The sequence below is a fragment of the Ictalurus furcatus genome, chromosome 5 (assembly GCF_023375685.1).
Source record: "Ictalurus furcatus strain D&B chromosome 5, Billie_1.0, whole genome shotgun sequence".
In the NCBI taxonomy this organism is placed as follows: Eukaryota; Metazoa; Chordata; class Actinopteri; order Siluriformes; family Ictaluridae; genus Ictalurus; species Ictalurus furcatus.
In genome coordinates, this window is record NC_071259.1 from 1,380,292 (window position 1) to 1,397,870 (window position 17,579).

The following is a 17,579-nucleotide window of genomic DNA, read 5'->3' on the forward strand; positions in this document are numbered from 1 at the left end:
TGGCAACACTGCACATAAATCACCATAATAATATAGCGCATACACACTGTCAAACACGCTAGCTAACGATAATAACTTTATATAACTAATTTTAACTTGTACATCTCTGATTATAGGCCTTCTCTTGCGCTGCACAAAGTATTGGCACCCATCTAATATATTCACCATGCGTTCGCTCCTCAGATGCCTGTAAAAACACTTTACCACCTCTTTTATGCTGCATTATTATAGCATTTTAACTTTTTCAAGTTTTTCAACTTGTCTCACTATTTTTTTTCATCATTTTAATATTTAATTTGATTTTCATGACTTCCTAGAGTCTTATTGGGATCTAAATTAGCACACAAACCCTCCACCTTCTATGTTTAGATTCATCTGGTGTCTCACACACACACACACACACACACACACACACGTTAGCCTTGTTATTTACAAATGCAGCTAATCAGGAGGCCGGTGTGTTTCTTTCACTCGGGAAAGTGAGCGTCTGGGTACCGTTGTGTATCTTAGGTGAGTTTTAAAGCAAACTGCAGTCAGGGTTTGAGGTAAAATCTTCAGAATAAAAGTACAAAAAGTGCCACCTTAAAGCTGCGTGTTAGCATGAGCTGTGGTTTGCTAAATGCTAACCGAGTTATAACAGTACCCTACTGAAAAAACCCCCACAAAAAATACAATAGAAACCACAGCATAAATTCTAATGGTTTCCACTACGAATACCATTACAAACCATCAGCTAACCATTAAAACCGTTACCTTTATTGATCCTTAATGGTATCCACTAGACATAACATGCCACGAATAGAAGGCAACAGATTGCCAGTATAGACCCACAGGGACCATTAGAGTTTCCTTTAAAACCAATACAATTCCTGTTATAACCCTTCAAACCATTACAAATTCTATGAGGGTTTCTGTTGTTGTTTTTTTCAGCACAGCTCAAACACATGAAATTCTCCTCATGCTGATTTGCAGCTGAGAAAATGCTCAGGTGCCTTAGCTATGTTGTTTTTTTCTTTGTAATGAGCCCTCATGAGTTTTTCAGCTGTCCATCACGACCAGGATTAGCTAACTGGAAGTGTAAGCTAGCATTACATACAGTTCTGTGAAGGCGGTTCATCCAAAGCATTACCTTTAAATGGATAGTGACAAACGAATCTACTGATTCATTATTTGAAGTCGTTAATACACGTTCTGTACAGACTGAGATGGGCGAGGGGTGAAAGGGCGTTGTGGGCGTGTCTAAACCCTGACTAGCATTCTGCACCAGACCCAAACAGATCTTCTCAGCCAATAAGACATTTGTGCTTTTTTTTAAAAAAAATTTTATTACATTTTTATTTTTTATAATGTTCTACATATTTTCAAGGATCTTTCTACTATAAGAAGTAAGAAATATTATGGCCTTTTAAGAAACAAAATAATCGTTGAAAATCACTGAGAGTCTAAAGGGGCACTTATTTCTGAGCGCTGTGTCTCTGGAGTGGTGGCTTCACTAGTGCACACTATTATATATATATATATATATCTCCAGGTCCCTAATGTGTCAGTCTTTTGTTTTTCATCATCCATTGAATTCTTTTTATGTGCAGAAGTCTTTAATATTCATCTTCTGCCTTACGCATCACCTTTCCGCCGTGTTTCTGAAGCGCTTCTGTCTGCTCTATTATCTTGCTCTGAGCACTAAACCTCGGAGGATCGTGCAGACGTTCTCTCCTACAGTGCGAGTCGGCCGGCTCGACCTGTCTGGGCCCGTGCAGGTCAGAGCAAAGGCCCGGGTCTTTTTTGGAAAGTGGAAATCGGGTCTCGGGGTAGTTTTTTGCACTTTGATGCTCACTTCCTGTTCTAGTCTTAACAGATGAGCCCAGGAGTCACGCAAGGGTGAGCAGACGTCCTCTTTTTTTCTTTTTTTCCGGACATGACCTCTTTTCGAGGCCTGAAATATCAGTCCGGCTGGGATTCATACAACTCCCTGAAAGGTCCAGGTTTTTGGTTTGGGAACAAACAGGTGATGCATTTTAATTTTTTTTTTTTTTTTTTTTAAGTTGAATACAGCGTCTCTTGGTACTGCGCATTTTATCAATCTCTCAGTCGTTCTTTTATCATCTCGGTGTAGTTAGAAGACCAGTAAACACACTAATCCACAAACTAGCCTTTTAGTAATCGGGTCATCAGTATATTAAACAGGATAAAATACACACTAGCACTATAGTCAATAAGCTCAAGATGAGATAAACCGCATGCTAGCATCAGAGTGAGCATACTAATCAATTATTTAGCAATAAAACAGGCTAAAACGCCAATTAGCGTTATACTAAGCATACTAATCCTAACCGTAGTATTAGAAATAACATTAAACAGCGATATTAAAACATTATATGTACATTATAGCAACCGCTAAACGGTCTGCACTTTTATATAGCACTTTTTTAACCTTAGCGGTTCTACAAAGTGCTTTACACTGGTACTCATTCACACACACTCACACACCAATGGTAGCAGAGCTGCCATGCAAGGCGTTAGCTTGCCATTGGAAGCAACTTGGGGTTCAGTGTCTTGCCAAAGGACACTTAGGTATGTGGAGTCACGTGGGCTGGGAATCAAACCGCTAACCCTAGTGCTAACCCGCTAACTAAACAAGAACTAGACCAAATTAATGAGTAAGTCAAACACGTATCTCCTTCTAAAATCTATGAAACCCTGTATGTGCATTTGTGTGTGTGTGTGTGCGCGTATAGGGATCTCGTTTACTAGAAAAGAAAGCAATGTACATTTCTCCCGCGTGTCAGGAGACAAGATGATTAAAACTCCTCACAATCGGAGGAACGTTTCTATTTTAGAATCCCAATTTCTTCTTCTTCCCTCCAACAAAAGTTTGTTTCCCTCAAAGCGCTCTTGGTTCACCCTCATGTGTCTGCATCCGCCGCTTTGATTCAGCAGCTATGTACTTTCTTCTGCAGCTGCCATGTGTCGCTAGGTGAAGTGGGGATGTTGAGTTTGCGGGTGATTTAGCTAACGAGCGTGAGTTTGCGCTTCTCGTCCAGCTGAGTGGGCATGCGAGTCAGCACGGCTCGTGCTCAGACAGGTCCGCGATTAAACTCCTAATTTACTCATCATTACGTAAGAGCCACCCCCGCTGACTCGCTCCGGAACTTTTTCCCGTGGTTTAAGTGGGAAGGCTGGGTGGAGGAGTTTGAGATGCTTCCAGGAGGCCAGAGTCCACTGGTAATAAGGAATTTAAATAAGGAAACAAAGCTTGTTATGGAACAAACGACACCGTATTAACAATTGTTTGGTTCCTGTGAGAAGTTCACTGGCTTCTACAGAGCTGAGGATGGGGTTTTTGTGTGTGAAAGTAATCGTCTCAGCAGTACTGATGAATGGTGCTAGAGGTGGAGGGCTGAGTCGAGTAATATGCTGCAGGAAACATCCAGGGAAATGGATGAGGGGAGGGTTACACACTGGGCTGGAGGAGGAATGAGACAAAGAAAAGACATGAGCTGACCTGTTTCTCTCTTCAAGCACATGATTGATGACGGTGAGAAAAGATCAGAAGTCAGAAGATGAATATAAGACAATAGATCAGAATTTCCTGATATTTATGTCTAGATGTGATAAACAGATTGGAACATGGCACTTTTTGTTTGAATCCACCCACTTTTCAAGTGATCAAAAATATTGGAACTGACATGTATCTTGTTAGCCAGGTGTATTCAGTTCGCTTGATTGTTTAAACAATTAAAAGCTCTGAATGTTTATGCTTGGTTTCACCCGTAAAGACCGCTTTTGTCGTTAAAAAGGATAAACCAACATGAAGATCAGAGAGCTGTCTATGGGAGAAAGTTGAGAAAAGAGGGAAAATCTATCCGAGGCATTGCACAAGCATTGGGTATAGTCAATACAACAATTTGAAATGTCCTGAAAAAGAAAGAAACCACTGGTGTACTAACAACCAGGCCAAGGAAAACAGCAGAAACATTGTGAGAGCTGTGAAGAAAAACCCAAAACAACAGTCCGAGACATCACCAAGAACCTCGACAGAGCAGAAGTGAAGGTATCACAATCCACTGTTCAAAGAAGACTTTGAGAGTAGAAATATAGAGGCCATAACACAAGATGCAAACCGCTCATCAGCAGTGCGAATAGAAAGATCAGATTGGAATTCGCAAAGAAATACAGAGATGATCCAGAAAAGTTCTGGAACCAAGATGAACCTCTAATAAAGTGATGGAAAGGCCAAAGTGTGGAGAAAGAAAGGATCTGTTCATGATCCAAAACATACAAGCTCATCTGTGGAACATGGTGGAGGTAGTGTCATGGCTTGGGCTTGCATGGCTGCTTCTGGAACATTCTCACTAATCTTTATTGATGATGGAACTCATGATGGTAGCAACAGAATGAGTTCAGAAGTTTACAGAAACAATCTGTCTGACTAATTACAGAGAAATGCATCCAAAGTAACCGGGAGGACCTTCATCATGCAACAAGACAACGATCCAAAACACACTGCCAACTCAACAAAGGACTTCATCAGGGGGAAAAGTGGAAGGTTTTAGACTGGCCGAGTCAACCACCAGACCTTCACCCAGGAGCAGAATTTCACCTCCTGAAGAGGAGACTGAAGGGAGAAAATCCCCAAAACAAACAACTACTGAAAGAAACTGCTGTAAAATCCTGGAAAAGCAACACAAAAGAAGACTGCACCAGCTCGGTGATGTCAGTGGGTCACAAGCTTGATGCAAGGGATATGCAACCAAACATTGTGCTGTGGAGGGGCTGTGTTTCAACAGTTTGCACTTTCTCCTGTTATCATCTCGTCCCTCTTGAACCGTTGCCAAACATCGATGGCTTTCTTTAATGTGTTTTATGTGCAGTCGTCTTCACCAGGCATCACTACTTGAAAGGATACGCCCACAATGAGTGCACACATAGTGAAGAGCACTGGGTAGAACCCTGTTCTAGAAATCCTAGTCTAGAACATTCTGGATGCGTCCTAGTGGAAAAGTGTGGCAAGATGGCAAGGGCTGGTATTTATGTCCTGTTATTTTTACAATACGTTAGTTTGTTACACCATAATCTCTCACTTCATGTGTTTTCCTCAGGAATGTTGTTTTGCACTATGGTTAGGGTTTATTGTTGACTTGCACACACTGAAGTTTCACCCCCCCCAAAAAAAAAATCTAGTTTCCTGTGCAATTTTGTTGATGGCAACAAGCAACCTATTAAACTCCAGCAACACTTTGTTTTAAAATAGAAGCAGTTAATATCCCATGTGTTCATATAGAAGCTTTCTCTCTGAACAGCTGGCTCGCTAATTTTGTAGCGAGAACAGACATAATTATACATGACAGCAGTGTTTAAATCTGTAAAGCTGCAACAAATTGTGCAGTAACTGCAGTAACACTAATGGGGAAAGGTGTGGAGTCGGAGAATAGAGAACTGTTGATCGGGACTTACTGGCTGATGGGAGTTATGGATGCAGGATGGATCTATGGATGGATGGATTGTTAGGTAGGTGGATGGATTTATGGTCGGATGGATGGATGGATGGATCTTGGATGGGTGAATGGATTTATGGTTAGGGAGGTGAATTTATGGATGGGTGGATGGATTTATGAATGGATGGTTAGGTAGTTGTATGTATTTATGGATGGGTGACTGGGTTGCTGGTAGGGAGGTGGATTTATGAGTGGATGAATAGTTAGGTGGATGGATGGGTAGGTGGGGGATGCACTTATGGCTGGATGGTTGGGTAGGTGAATGGATTTTGGATGGATAGATTTATAGATGGTTGGGTAAGTGGATAGATTTATGAATGGATGGTTAGGTAAATGTATGGATTTATGGAGTGGGTGTGTGGATGGATTTGTGGATGGGTGGGGTGAGTGGATGGATTTGTGGATGGGTAAGTGGATGGATTTGTGGATGAGTGGATGGATTTATGGGTGGGTGGGGTGGGTGGATGGATTTATGGATGAGTGGATGGATTTGTGGATGAGTGGATGGATTTGTGGATGGGTAAGTGGATGGATTTGTGGATGAGTGGATGGATTTGTTGATGGGTAAGTGGATGGATTTGTGGATGGATTTATGGATGGGTGGTTGGGTAAGTGGATGGATTTATGGATGAGTGGGGTGAGTGGATGGATTTGTGGATGGGTGGATGAATTTGTGGATGGATTTGTGGTTGGGTGGATAGAAGGATAGTTAACTAGATAGATTGTTAGGTGGATGGATAGATGATGGGTAGATAATGGATGTGAAACACCGTGACTAAAACTATAAACCTGCCCTAAATCTCTCGCATCCTAATTTAAATATAGGGTTACACTAAATATAACCAGAAAGAATGATTCATTATTAAAATTCAAATAAAGTTAATAGGGTGATCCCTTTTATCTTCTATGAATTCAGTCTCTCATCTGTGTTCAGATCAAGAATTATAGTATAATTGTGTCCAAACTGTACTGATGAAGTAGTAGTAATAATAATAATAATAAAAATAATAATAATAATAATAATAATAATAAGCAGCAAAACAAGATCTGTTAATCCAAATTTTAAATAATAATGGTAAGAAGAAGAGCCATGTGAGCAGTGTATATCTCCATAACCTCATCCACATTCCTCTCTGTTTCTCTGTGTCCTCTTGCTGGTGTTAATGAGGTGTGTGTGTGTGTGTGTGTGTGTGTGTGTGTGATATATATATAATGTATGTGTGTGTGGGGGGGTGCCCCTGGTCTGTTATAGATACAGATGCACAAACTCCTGCCTGCAGGCTTACATCCTCCCTACTGAGTGTACTGCTTTCCTTCTCCACCTATCACACAGCAGCACAGAGAACACACGGCACACACACTGTGATTTCACTGCTGTTTTACTCAACTACCCACCGAGAGAGACGGAGAGAGACAGAGAGGAAGACAGATGGGTCTGAAGGTTGTGTAGATTATTGTATTTGCTGGAAGGACTCGAACACTCCATCATTCCAGAAGAGGAGGTTCGGAGGAGATGAGCAAGAGAAAGATTGCAAGAGAGGGACATTGATGTAAGAGGAAAGGACAAGTTTATTATTTTTATTGGAGGAAAAAGGGAAGAAGGACCAGACTGTCATGTTTCTATCCAAAGTGTATTTAATGTTGAGCACAGTCCTACGCTGAGGTCTTTATAATGTTATAATCTGAGAATAGAGTTGAATAAAAGGCACATATGCAGACATTTTAAACGTATGTAAAGGAGATTGATTAATACACAACACATGGTCATGCACAGGAAGAGGCTGGACAGTGGATGAAGTGATGGATGGAGGTTAGGTGGCTGGATGGTTGAATAGTTGCGTGGAAGGAAGGGCTGTAAATGGATGGATGGTTAAGTACGTGGATAGATTTATGGATGAGTGGATGGATGGTTTAGTATGTGGATGATTTATGGATGAGTAGATGGATGGTTTGGAAAGGTGGATGGATTTATGGATGAGTGGATGGATGGTTTAGTATGTGGATGATTTATGGATGAGTGGATGGATGGTTTAATAGGTGGATGAATTATGGATGAGTGGATGGATGGTTTAGTATGTGGATGATTTATGGATGAGTGGATGGATGGTTTAGTATGTGGATGATTTATGGATGAGTGGATGGATGGTTTAGTATGTGGATGAATTATGGATGAGTGGATGGATGGTTTAGTATGTGGATGATTTATGGATGAGTGGATGGATGGTTTAATAGGTGGATGGATTTATGGATGAGTGGATGGATGGTTTAGTATGTGGATGATTTATGGATGAGTGGATGGATGGTTTAGTATGTGGATGATTTATGGATGAGTGGATGGATGGTTTAGTATGTGGATGAATTATGGATGAGTGGATGGATGGTTTAGTATGTGGATGATTTATGGATGAGTGGATGGATGGTTTAATAGGTGGATGGATTTATGGATGAGTGGATGGATGGTTTAGTATGTGGATGATTTATGGATGAGTGGATGGATGGTTTAGTATGTGGATGAATTATGGATGAGTGGATGGATGGTTTAGTATGTGGATGTATTTATGGATGAGTGGATGGATGGTTTAGTATGTGGATGATTTATGGATGAGTGGATGGATGGTTTAGTATGTGGATGAATTATGGATGAGTGGATGGATGGTTTAGTATGTGGATGATTTATGGATGAGTGGATGGATGGTTTAGTATGTGGATGAATTATGGATGAGTGGATGGATGGTTTAGTATGTGGATGTATTTATGGATGAGTGGATGGATGGTTTAGTATGTGGATGAATTATGGATGAGTGGATGGATGGTTTAGTATGTGGATGTATTTATGGATGAGTGGATGGATGGTTTAGTATGTGGATGATTTATGGATGAGTGGATGGATGGTTTAGTATGTGGATGATTTATGGATGAGTGGATGGGTAGTTTAGTATGTGGATGTATTTATGGATGAGTGGATGGATGGTTTAGTATGTGGATGATTTATGGATGGTTGTTCAGGTAGATTGTTGATTGGGATGGGGGTAGATTAGGTTTGTTAGGTGGTTGGATGTTGTTGGGTAGTGGGTAGATGATGGATGTGTATATTGTTTATATACTGGAGGTGTGGGCAGGTACATGTATGGTTGGATGGATGGATAGATGGATAAATAGGTTGCTGCATGCATCAATGGTGGGATACAAGGATGAATGCTTGGCTGAAGCATTGGTTGAATAGATTGTTGGATGGTTGGCTGAATGAATGAATAAATGGACGGTTGAATGACTAGATGGATGGCAGTATTGATGGATGGATGAATAGATAGTTGGACAGTTGACTGAATGGTTGAATACATGGAGGGATGGTTGGATAGATGAATAGATTAATGGTTTTGGCTGAATGGATTAGTAGATGGATGGTTAGATGGAGGGATGGATGAAGATATGGTTGACCATTTGGCTGAATGGGTGAATAGATTGATTGGTGGATGAATATGTGACCAGAGTGTCCATTCAGTTGGCTGAATGAATGAATATATAGATGAAAGAATGGGTGAAAGTATGAATAGATCAATGGATGGATGGTTAGATAAATAGATGGATGGATGGATGAACAGATAGTTGGACATTTGGCTGAATGAATGAATAGATGGATGGAAGAATGGGTGAAAGTATGAATAGATTAATGATTGGATGGATTAATAGATGGATGGATGGATGAACAGATAGTTGGACATTTGGCTGAATGGATGAATAGATGTATGAGTGAAATGAATATATGAAATTCCAGCAATATTAATCAGGAAGCCCAATTTTTTCTGCAGACTTGCGAAGTTTTCAGCTTGTGCTTCTTAAAAGAACTTTTCAAGCGTTAACTGTTCATCTCTCTCAGTTTTATTCCCCCAGAAGAATGGAGTCGTACTCTGATTGTCACAGTTCGATGAACCGGTGTCATGATGGACTGTAAATGTCAGACAGGAAGTGACTGTAGCTTAGAGAGTGTGGAGTGAAAGCTCAGACTGAATCCATCATCTCACATCCACCAGACAGGACAGAATCATGTGAAGAGATGGAGTAAGGAAGAGCAGGTTCACGTCGTGGAGATGGAGTAAGGAAGAGTAAGGAAGAGCATGATTTACGTGAAGTCATTAAAATGACTGAATGCATGCTGTCACTTTATCTCAGTTCAATGAACTGTGTAACCGTAGGCAACCAGGAATCCAAAAACCATGTATTTTCATAATTAACATTAATGTCAACAGTAATAATCAGGTAGATGAAGATAAATTCCGGATGAAGGAGATGAAGATATTACTCATGCTGGAGCTTAATGAAGTGTGTTTTTCTTTCACTTAATTTAGCTTATTTGTCCCTGCGCATTTCCTAACCCTTTCATTCAACCAGGATGATTTACATAAATCATTCATTTTTCTTTCTTCTATTTTTAAAACTCTTTGTTAACTCATTGGAACTGAATTATATTTACTCGTCCGTGTCAATACCCTGTGCAACTGATCCCGTGTTCCTTCATCCTAATCATCGCTTATAGTCTCGGACAAACCACCGCTCTGGATGTGACATACTGACTGATTCCTAAAAAAACAAACAAATCATCAAAACAAAACAAACAAACAAACAAATAAAGAAGCACGAGCAGCTGATTACACACAGATTGATTTTACACACAAGATGTTAAACAGAAGCAGATTATTGGATTAAAAGAGATTAAATTCATTCTGTTTGATTAAGAGCAAAATGTTAGATCACTGTTTATCTCACCATTGGGAGAGAAACACCGAGAGGTTTCAGTGAGGGAGGCGTGGCCTCTGTGCCTCAGTCCTAGTGAAGGAGTCATGGCCTCTGTGCCTCAGTCCTAGTGAAGGAGTCATGGCCTCTGTGCCTCAGTCCTAGTGATGGAGTCATGGCCTCTGTGCCTCAGTCCTAGTGAAGGAGTCATGGCCTCTGTGCCTCAGTCCTAGTGATGGAGTCATGGCCTCTGTGCCTCAGTCCTAGTGAAGGAGGCATAGCCTCTGTGTCTCAGTCCCAGTGAAGGAGGTGTGGCCTCTGTCTCAGTCCCAGTGAAGGAGGCGTGGCCTCTGTGTCTCAGTACCGTGGAAGAAGAATCACATTCGATCACACTGAAATAACTTCAGATTGTATAGAATTTATGTCTTTTATGCATGGAAGCTTTCACATCACATATTTTACACACACACACACACACACACACTTGTCATGTGCCAGGTAAAAATAAATTTCCTCTCAGTCTTTTTTTTTTCATCCCGTGCGTCTCCTCAGCGGCGTGTGCTGTATTTATTTGTTTGTGTCGCATGGCAGCTTTTGCTCAGTTGTGTTTATTTTTCCATTACAGCCGAACGGCGGCCAAAAGGCTGTGACGGCTCCTTTCCTGAGGGGAACGCCAGCAATCTCCCTGCCAGCGAGTGTGTCGGAGTGATATAGCTCCATGTTCTTTTACGACTGCGGCTTGATAGAGAGAGAGAAAAAAACCCATCAACACAGGAATGCACAAGGGTGACGAGGCGGTGCGGTGCGGGGCGAGGCGGGGTAGCGCGGGGTGTCTCAGGGATGTTCACCGGGAAACACAGTGATATATGTGTTATCCGCTAGGCCGGGATTAGTGCAGGGTGTGTGTGTCTCTGCTCGCTGGCTGATGAGTGACGGTTCGGTGAGAGTTTTATCATGGGAAGGATGGAAATGTCATTTTTGTGCTTGTTGTTTGTGTAGCTTCGCTGGAGAATCACACTTTTTAACTCCGGACTCATTTGGGAGGCGTTCAGCTCGAAGCCAGCGCTGACACAAAAGCAGCACAGAACCGATGAGGTTTTACTCTGTGTTTGTTCCAGTGTGTCGATTCAGTGCGTTAGTGGTGTAAAAAAACAAAAACCCTTCTTTATCAAACAACGGATTCATCCTCCAGGACCTCAGGCTTCTCCGTCTGCCTGGGTTTGTTTACCCCAAACAACTGTTTCTACTCATCGCCATGGTTACTGAATGATCAGCGCTGATTTTAATAACATAACAGGTGCTGATATAATAATATGACACACGCCTGTCAGCCAATCGGAAACGAGCAGCTGCCCCCGGGCTGTGGCGTAAACCGCCACGTTCAACACACACGCTGCTTTCTTTAAAAATACAGCGTGTCCTCCTCAAGTCCCATGAAAGATTGAAAAAGTTGGTGAACAAATGGACGCTCTGAGATGAAAGTTTCAGAACGTGTGTTTGTGTGTGTGAGAGAGAGAGAGAGAGAGAGAGAGAGAGAGAGATGGAATATTACTAGTCCCTTCTGTCAGAATGAGGCAAGAGAAAATAATAAAGTGCCCTAGTTTTGAGGGAATGACGAGTGTGTGTGTGTGTGAGAGAGAGAGAGAGAGAGAGAGAGAGAGAGAGAGAGAGCGAGAGACATGAATTGAAAGCCTCTGTATTTGTTGCTTTTGTTAGTGATGATGAGGAATAACTGTGTTTGCTCTTAATTGTTTTAGCAAAGTAAACACACACAGTTCTGTATTTCTTCATGGTGTGTGTGTGTGTGTGTGTGTGTGTGTGTTAAGGATGGGATTTGCATATCAGGTGTGTGTGAGTGCATCTATGAGTTTGTGTGTGTGCGTGCATGTGCGCATGAGGTTGTGCAGGTGTGTTGATGTGTGATCTCAACTTGTGATGTCACTACACAGGGCTAATTTGCATATTCGTACATATTCATGCCACAATGTATTCTTTATAAGGGAGTCATTTATAAGTAATTTATTGTTATAACAATTATTTTCTCTTTGTGTGTGTGTGTGTGTGTGTGTGTGTGTGTGTGTGTGTGTTAAGGTTGGAGTTTGCTTATGTGTGTGCGTGAGTGTGAGTGCATATACCCTAGGTTAATTTGCATATTTCTGCATATTCATACCCCACTGCATTCTTTATAAGGAAGTCATTTATAAGTAATTTATTGTTATAACAGTTCTTCTCTCTTTCTCTCTCTCTCTCTCTCTCTCTCTTTGTGTGTGTGTGTGTGTGTGTGTGTGTAGGAAACATCAACAACTGCATGCTGAATTATTATTTCTTCCTCCTGGCCGGTATTCAGGGCGTCACGCTCCTCCTCTTCCTCATCGTCTCATTCAAATACGATAAACAGAGACCCAAAGTGAACCACAGGTCTTCATTCAACTCCTGACCCACACACACACACACATACACACACACACACACACACACACACACACACACACTGCAGATTTCCCAGCATGCCTCAGCAGGCGCCTGTGCCACACTACCCACCTGCAGTTATTTATATATTTCCTGTTTCTCTCTTCGGTCGGTTTGTAAAGAGAATCACGTCTCGGCGACTCGAGGTCACGTTGAAAAATTTGGGAGTTTTGGTGTTGGATCTCGAATCAGCAGCTTCCTCGTCCTCGTGTTCCTGCCTTTCATTTCATTTCTCCCGCAGAGCTGACGGGTTTAATATCAAGAGAATATTCCATCCATCCCTGTGCCTCATCCCTGCGACTGTGAGTTTCCGTGAAATGTTCTCACGCGATCTTAACGAGAGAGAGTCGAGAGAGTGAGCGTGTTAACGTGATTCGTGCGCTTTAACGGCTTCTTTTACAAACCACGACCGAACCAAGGACGTTTTTAAGGTCGCGGTCTCACCGTTACTCCGCCTGCAGCCGATCAGACCGTCTCCACAAACATCTCCACAATCCTCCGTCTTCCTGCTTCAAGCGTTACGCATTCTCTCGCGCTCTCGTTTTTTAAACGTAAAATAGCAGCTTGTTTTTTTTTTTTTATACTTTTTAAAATTGTTATCTCTCTTTAAAAACGAGCTGATACCAAAACGTGTCGGATCACGTCCTCGGTCAGTTGTTTTATTCTTCATCTAATCATTTGTACATTTAAAATATATATATACATATTAATTCGACGACGTCACTGTAGAATTTTGCCCAGGAGAACAGTCACGATGTTCGCAGAGGGTGTACAAACTTTGGTCTCGGCATTTCCCCTCTATCTCAGCACTTCCTCCACGTTCGGTGGTGATGTCGATGCAGGAGGCACGCGTTCCTTCACGCTGAGATCCGACTCCGCCTTTGTTTTTCACAAGAACGCCGTGTTTGAATTTCACGTGTTCTTTAAGCTTCAGGAGGAGGAGGAGCCTCAGGTTCGGGAAAGCGAACTGCACACAGAATAACAAAACGTTTAATAATAAAAAACAAATCTTTATTTTGATTGTGATTACCCAAGATGGCTGCCTGATAACAAGATGTCTGCCTTTTAGTGTGAAAGCTTGTGTTTTGTGACTCCGTTTGCACTGTCGCGTCCCTCCTCCAGCACCGCACCTGTACCCAGGAACACACGCCTGATCCAGCTCAGTCGCTCGTCGTCGTGGCTCACGATGACGGCGTTAAAGCGATTGGGTCGTGTTTAGGAATCGGGCGCGCGTCGTATCTGCACTGTGATGAAGTTTAAAGTGGCGTTAAACTGGAAGAAGTTTATTCCTGTTGAGAAATCTGTTCACACTCGTCGGTCTTTAAGACCCGTTTTATTCGTACGTGATTTTTTTTGCACTCTGATGTTTTTATAATGCGTTTCGAATTCATTTTAAGAATTTTGTGCATTTTTATTGATTTGTACTTTATTTCCTCGGACTGACTGACATCTCGCTTTTCTCCTCTCCTCTGATAATGACTGCTACAGAAATAAACAAAATATTCCTAAATCAGCTGCTTCCATGTCTTTCTTTCACACTAAAGAGACCTGAGACCCGCAGTGCTGCGTGAGACTCGGTACTGCACACAGTACCATCACGCCGCGTGAGAGAGAGTGTGAGAGAGAGTGTGAGAGAGTGTGTGAGAGAGTGTGAGAGAGTGTGAGAGAGTGTGAGAGAGTGTGTGAGAGAGTGTGAGAGAATGTGTGAGAGAGTGTGTGAGAGAGTGTGAGAGAGTGTGTGAGAGAGTGTGTGAGAGAGTGTGTGAGAGAGTGTGTGAGAGAGAGAGTGTGTGAGAGAGAGTGTGAAAGAGTGTGAGAGAGTGTGTGTGAGAGTGTGTGTGAGAGAGAGTGTGTGTGAGAGAGAGTGTGTGTGAGAGAGTGAGAGAGAGTGTGTGTGAGAGAGAGTGTGAGAGAGAGTGTGTGAGAGTGTGTGAGAGAGTGTGTGAGAGAGTGTGAGAGAGTGTGTGTGAGAGAGTGTGTGTGAGAGAGTGTGAGAGAGAGAGTGTGTGTGAGAGAGAGTGTGTGAGAGAGAGTGTGTGTGAGAGTGTTTATTTATGTCGAGGTTGTGCTAAAGTCCAGACTGAAGGCTGTGTTTTTGTTTTTTGTCTCTGATCTGTTTCCTTCGTTACGTCTCGGTGAGGACGTGAGGATGTGAGGACGTGAGGACGTGAGGACGTGAGTGAATCGGAGCAGAGGAGGAAAACTGAGAATTGGTTTTATGTAAATGAGCGGAGCGCGGTTGGAGCAGAAGCGGCGTCTCTGTCTGATTAGGCCGGGTTTCTGTCTGATTTCATCAGGAATTAAATCATCTCGGTGTGTATAACGAGTCAGACAGGCGCTGCTTCATGAACACGAGCCGTTACTCCTCTCAGTTCTCCTGGAACTGCTCCAGCGTGTGACCCGAGTTCATGCTAATGATGATGATGATCCAATCAGTGTTACTACACCGGTATTAATAATAATAACAACAATGATAATTTAAAAACACTGTAAATAATATATCAGATATTAGTATATGTTAGATTCATTCTAAATAAAGATGTTCACGATGGACACTTTATCGACGATAACCAGAAGAAGTCTGGCATTTATTGACATTTACACCAAGCCCTGTTATTTTAAAATAACGTAAAACGACTTCAATCACATGAACATTTATAATTAAAGAAATTAAAGTCCCAATTATTCCTTTTCATCAGGCAGGCGTTTCTGTTGTGTTTCCTTTTCAAAATTAATTGCAGTAAGCGGCGTCAGACTCCGTATGAGGTATTAGTCATAGGAAACAAATAATAATGAAATCGTGTGTGTGTGTGTGTGTGTGAGAGAGAGAGAGATTACAAGATGGAGAAGAATGAAATAATAATTAGTATCCGTGCTGATAAAGACGTGTGCTGATCTAACTCCCATCTGAATATGATTATAAACAGTGATTGGAGATCCGCCCACACGCTGGAAATATTTAAATTCACAGAAACACTGTCGCGTGCCAAGGAGAAGGCTTGAAATACACACAACAGTACGGTGAGCCAAGATTAGCAACATGACCACACACACACACACACACACACATTAATGTATGGAAAGTCCATGGATAGCGTATCCTGGTCGCGTGTTGAAATAGTGGGCGTGGTCAATGCTGATACAGCACCCGCAGTGTGAAAGTCCATTCAGGAGCAGAGATTGTGTGTAAATTAATAAGACAGAAGGGCAGGTATTAAATTTGCTAACAATGAAATAAAAGCATTATTATAGAACAGTTTCTGAAAATTTCGACGTGAGACCACGGTTCATGCTCGGGTTCCTCAGTACACACCTCTGGTGCCTGGAGAAATGCATTGAGTGCTCTGGGCTATCAATAAATAAATAAATAAATACATTTTGTGATTGGACTTCTAAATAAATAAGGCTTGGGCATCCTGCATGAATACAAATAAACCGGTAATAAATACATTTCGAGCTCTAGAGAAATAAAATGTCTGCCTGGATTTCCAGACAATAATTCGGCCTAGTGCTTGGGCCCCTAACGTGTTCCTTTTAACGTCAGCGCTTGTGAATTTAAAACCAAATTTGATGGTACGGACATTTCCTAAACAAGGCTTCCTAATCACAGACCTCGTTAACACACCTCTGTGTGACGGCACTGGAAACATTTCCCCGCAGGGCGTCTATACGTTCGCGAGGCGAGGCGAGGCGAGGCGAGGCGGGGGAACGTGGAGAACTGAAAGTCTATAAACAGAGAAAATCATTTAGTGTTGTGCGGTGTGCCGAGACGGCCTCGCTCCCTCCACCGCCGCGAAGATGAAATAAAAAGAGGAACATGATGGTGTGTTAATTACAACCCGAGTGCCATCCGTCTTCCCCTCGCGTGGTGTGACAGCGAAATTTCTCCGTCCTTCACACGTCGCAGGCTGCGTGTCGTGATTCGCTGCCCTCGGAGCAACGCTCGCTCCCTCCACATCAGCTGCGGCGCCGATAGAGCCGCAATCGAAGTCTCGCCACGGAGACGGAAAGAAAGAACACAGTCATCTATCAGCCTGCCGTGTGTGGGGACGACAGGAAGTGCGCTGAGAGAGAGAGACAGAGAAAGAGAGAGAAAGTTGCTGGACAGGAAATTGGAGAGTTTAGGAAGGACTGCGCAGGAGCGACGCGATGGACTCAACACGCTCGCTCGATCTTGTTTCCATTCAAGACGCGGTAATCGATGGAGGCATGTCTGTAATCACACCAAGCAGCTCATTCAGATCGAGAGAGAGAAAAGAAGGAGTGAAAACACACCCCGATGGAAACGCGGCTCTCGAGGATAAACGTCGGAACGGTCAATACGAGCTTCGCTTCACTTCTGCGCTAAACGCTGAACTCCACAAAGCAGTCAGAGCAGGAATCAGGAAAAGTGCTCGGATTACATTTATCCAAGATATCTAACATGGATCGCTTTTCTTCAGAATCTCTAAACATCACCGACACGAAGCTGGCTCTGCGTCTAAAAAGAAATCGAGAAGAGAAACGTCATGTTATAATGGCTACATCAGAGAGAATCGTACCCCATTCAACTCCAAACTAAACCCAAAGGCTGACCGAATTAGCGTCATTCATCTGTGCGGTTTCAATTTTATTTTTTCACTTCGCCCTGATATCAGCGCTGACATCGATAAAGCCAAACACGGTGCACAAACGAACGCCAAGGATTTCTTTCCTTTCTGTTTATTCTTTTTATATAATTACAGATTATCATCTCTCCGTGTTAAATACTAACTCGATTGGCGTCTTTTCCACAAGACTTTAAAACCCAAACCTAAACACGCACGTGCCTCCATTCACCTGGGAAGAAATCAGCGATACGTGCCTTTCACTTGCATCCTGGAATCTGATTGGCTCTCGTAGGTT

General features: G+C 42.4%; 1 protein-coding gene across 1 annotated transcript in view; it reads left to right on the top strand.

Moving 5' to 3' along the window:
- slc15a4 (solute carrier family 15 member 4) overlaps positions 1–14,243 on the top strand; it is a 41,851-nt gene extending 27,608 nt beyond the window's left edge. The window contains exon 9 of the mRNA XM_053624067.1: positions 12,518–14,243. Within this exon, the coding sequence (XP_053480042.1) occupies positions 12,518–12,663 (146 nt within the window). The 3' untranslated portion in view covers positions 12,664–14,243. The remainder of the gene's footprint in view (positions 1–12,517) is intronic.
- The last annotated feature ends 3,336 nt before the right edge of the window (positions 14,244–17,579 follow it).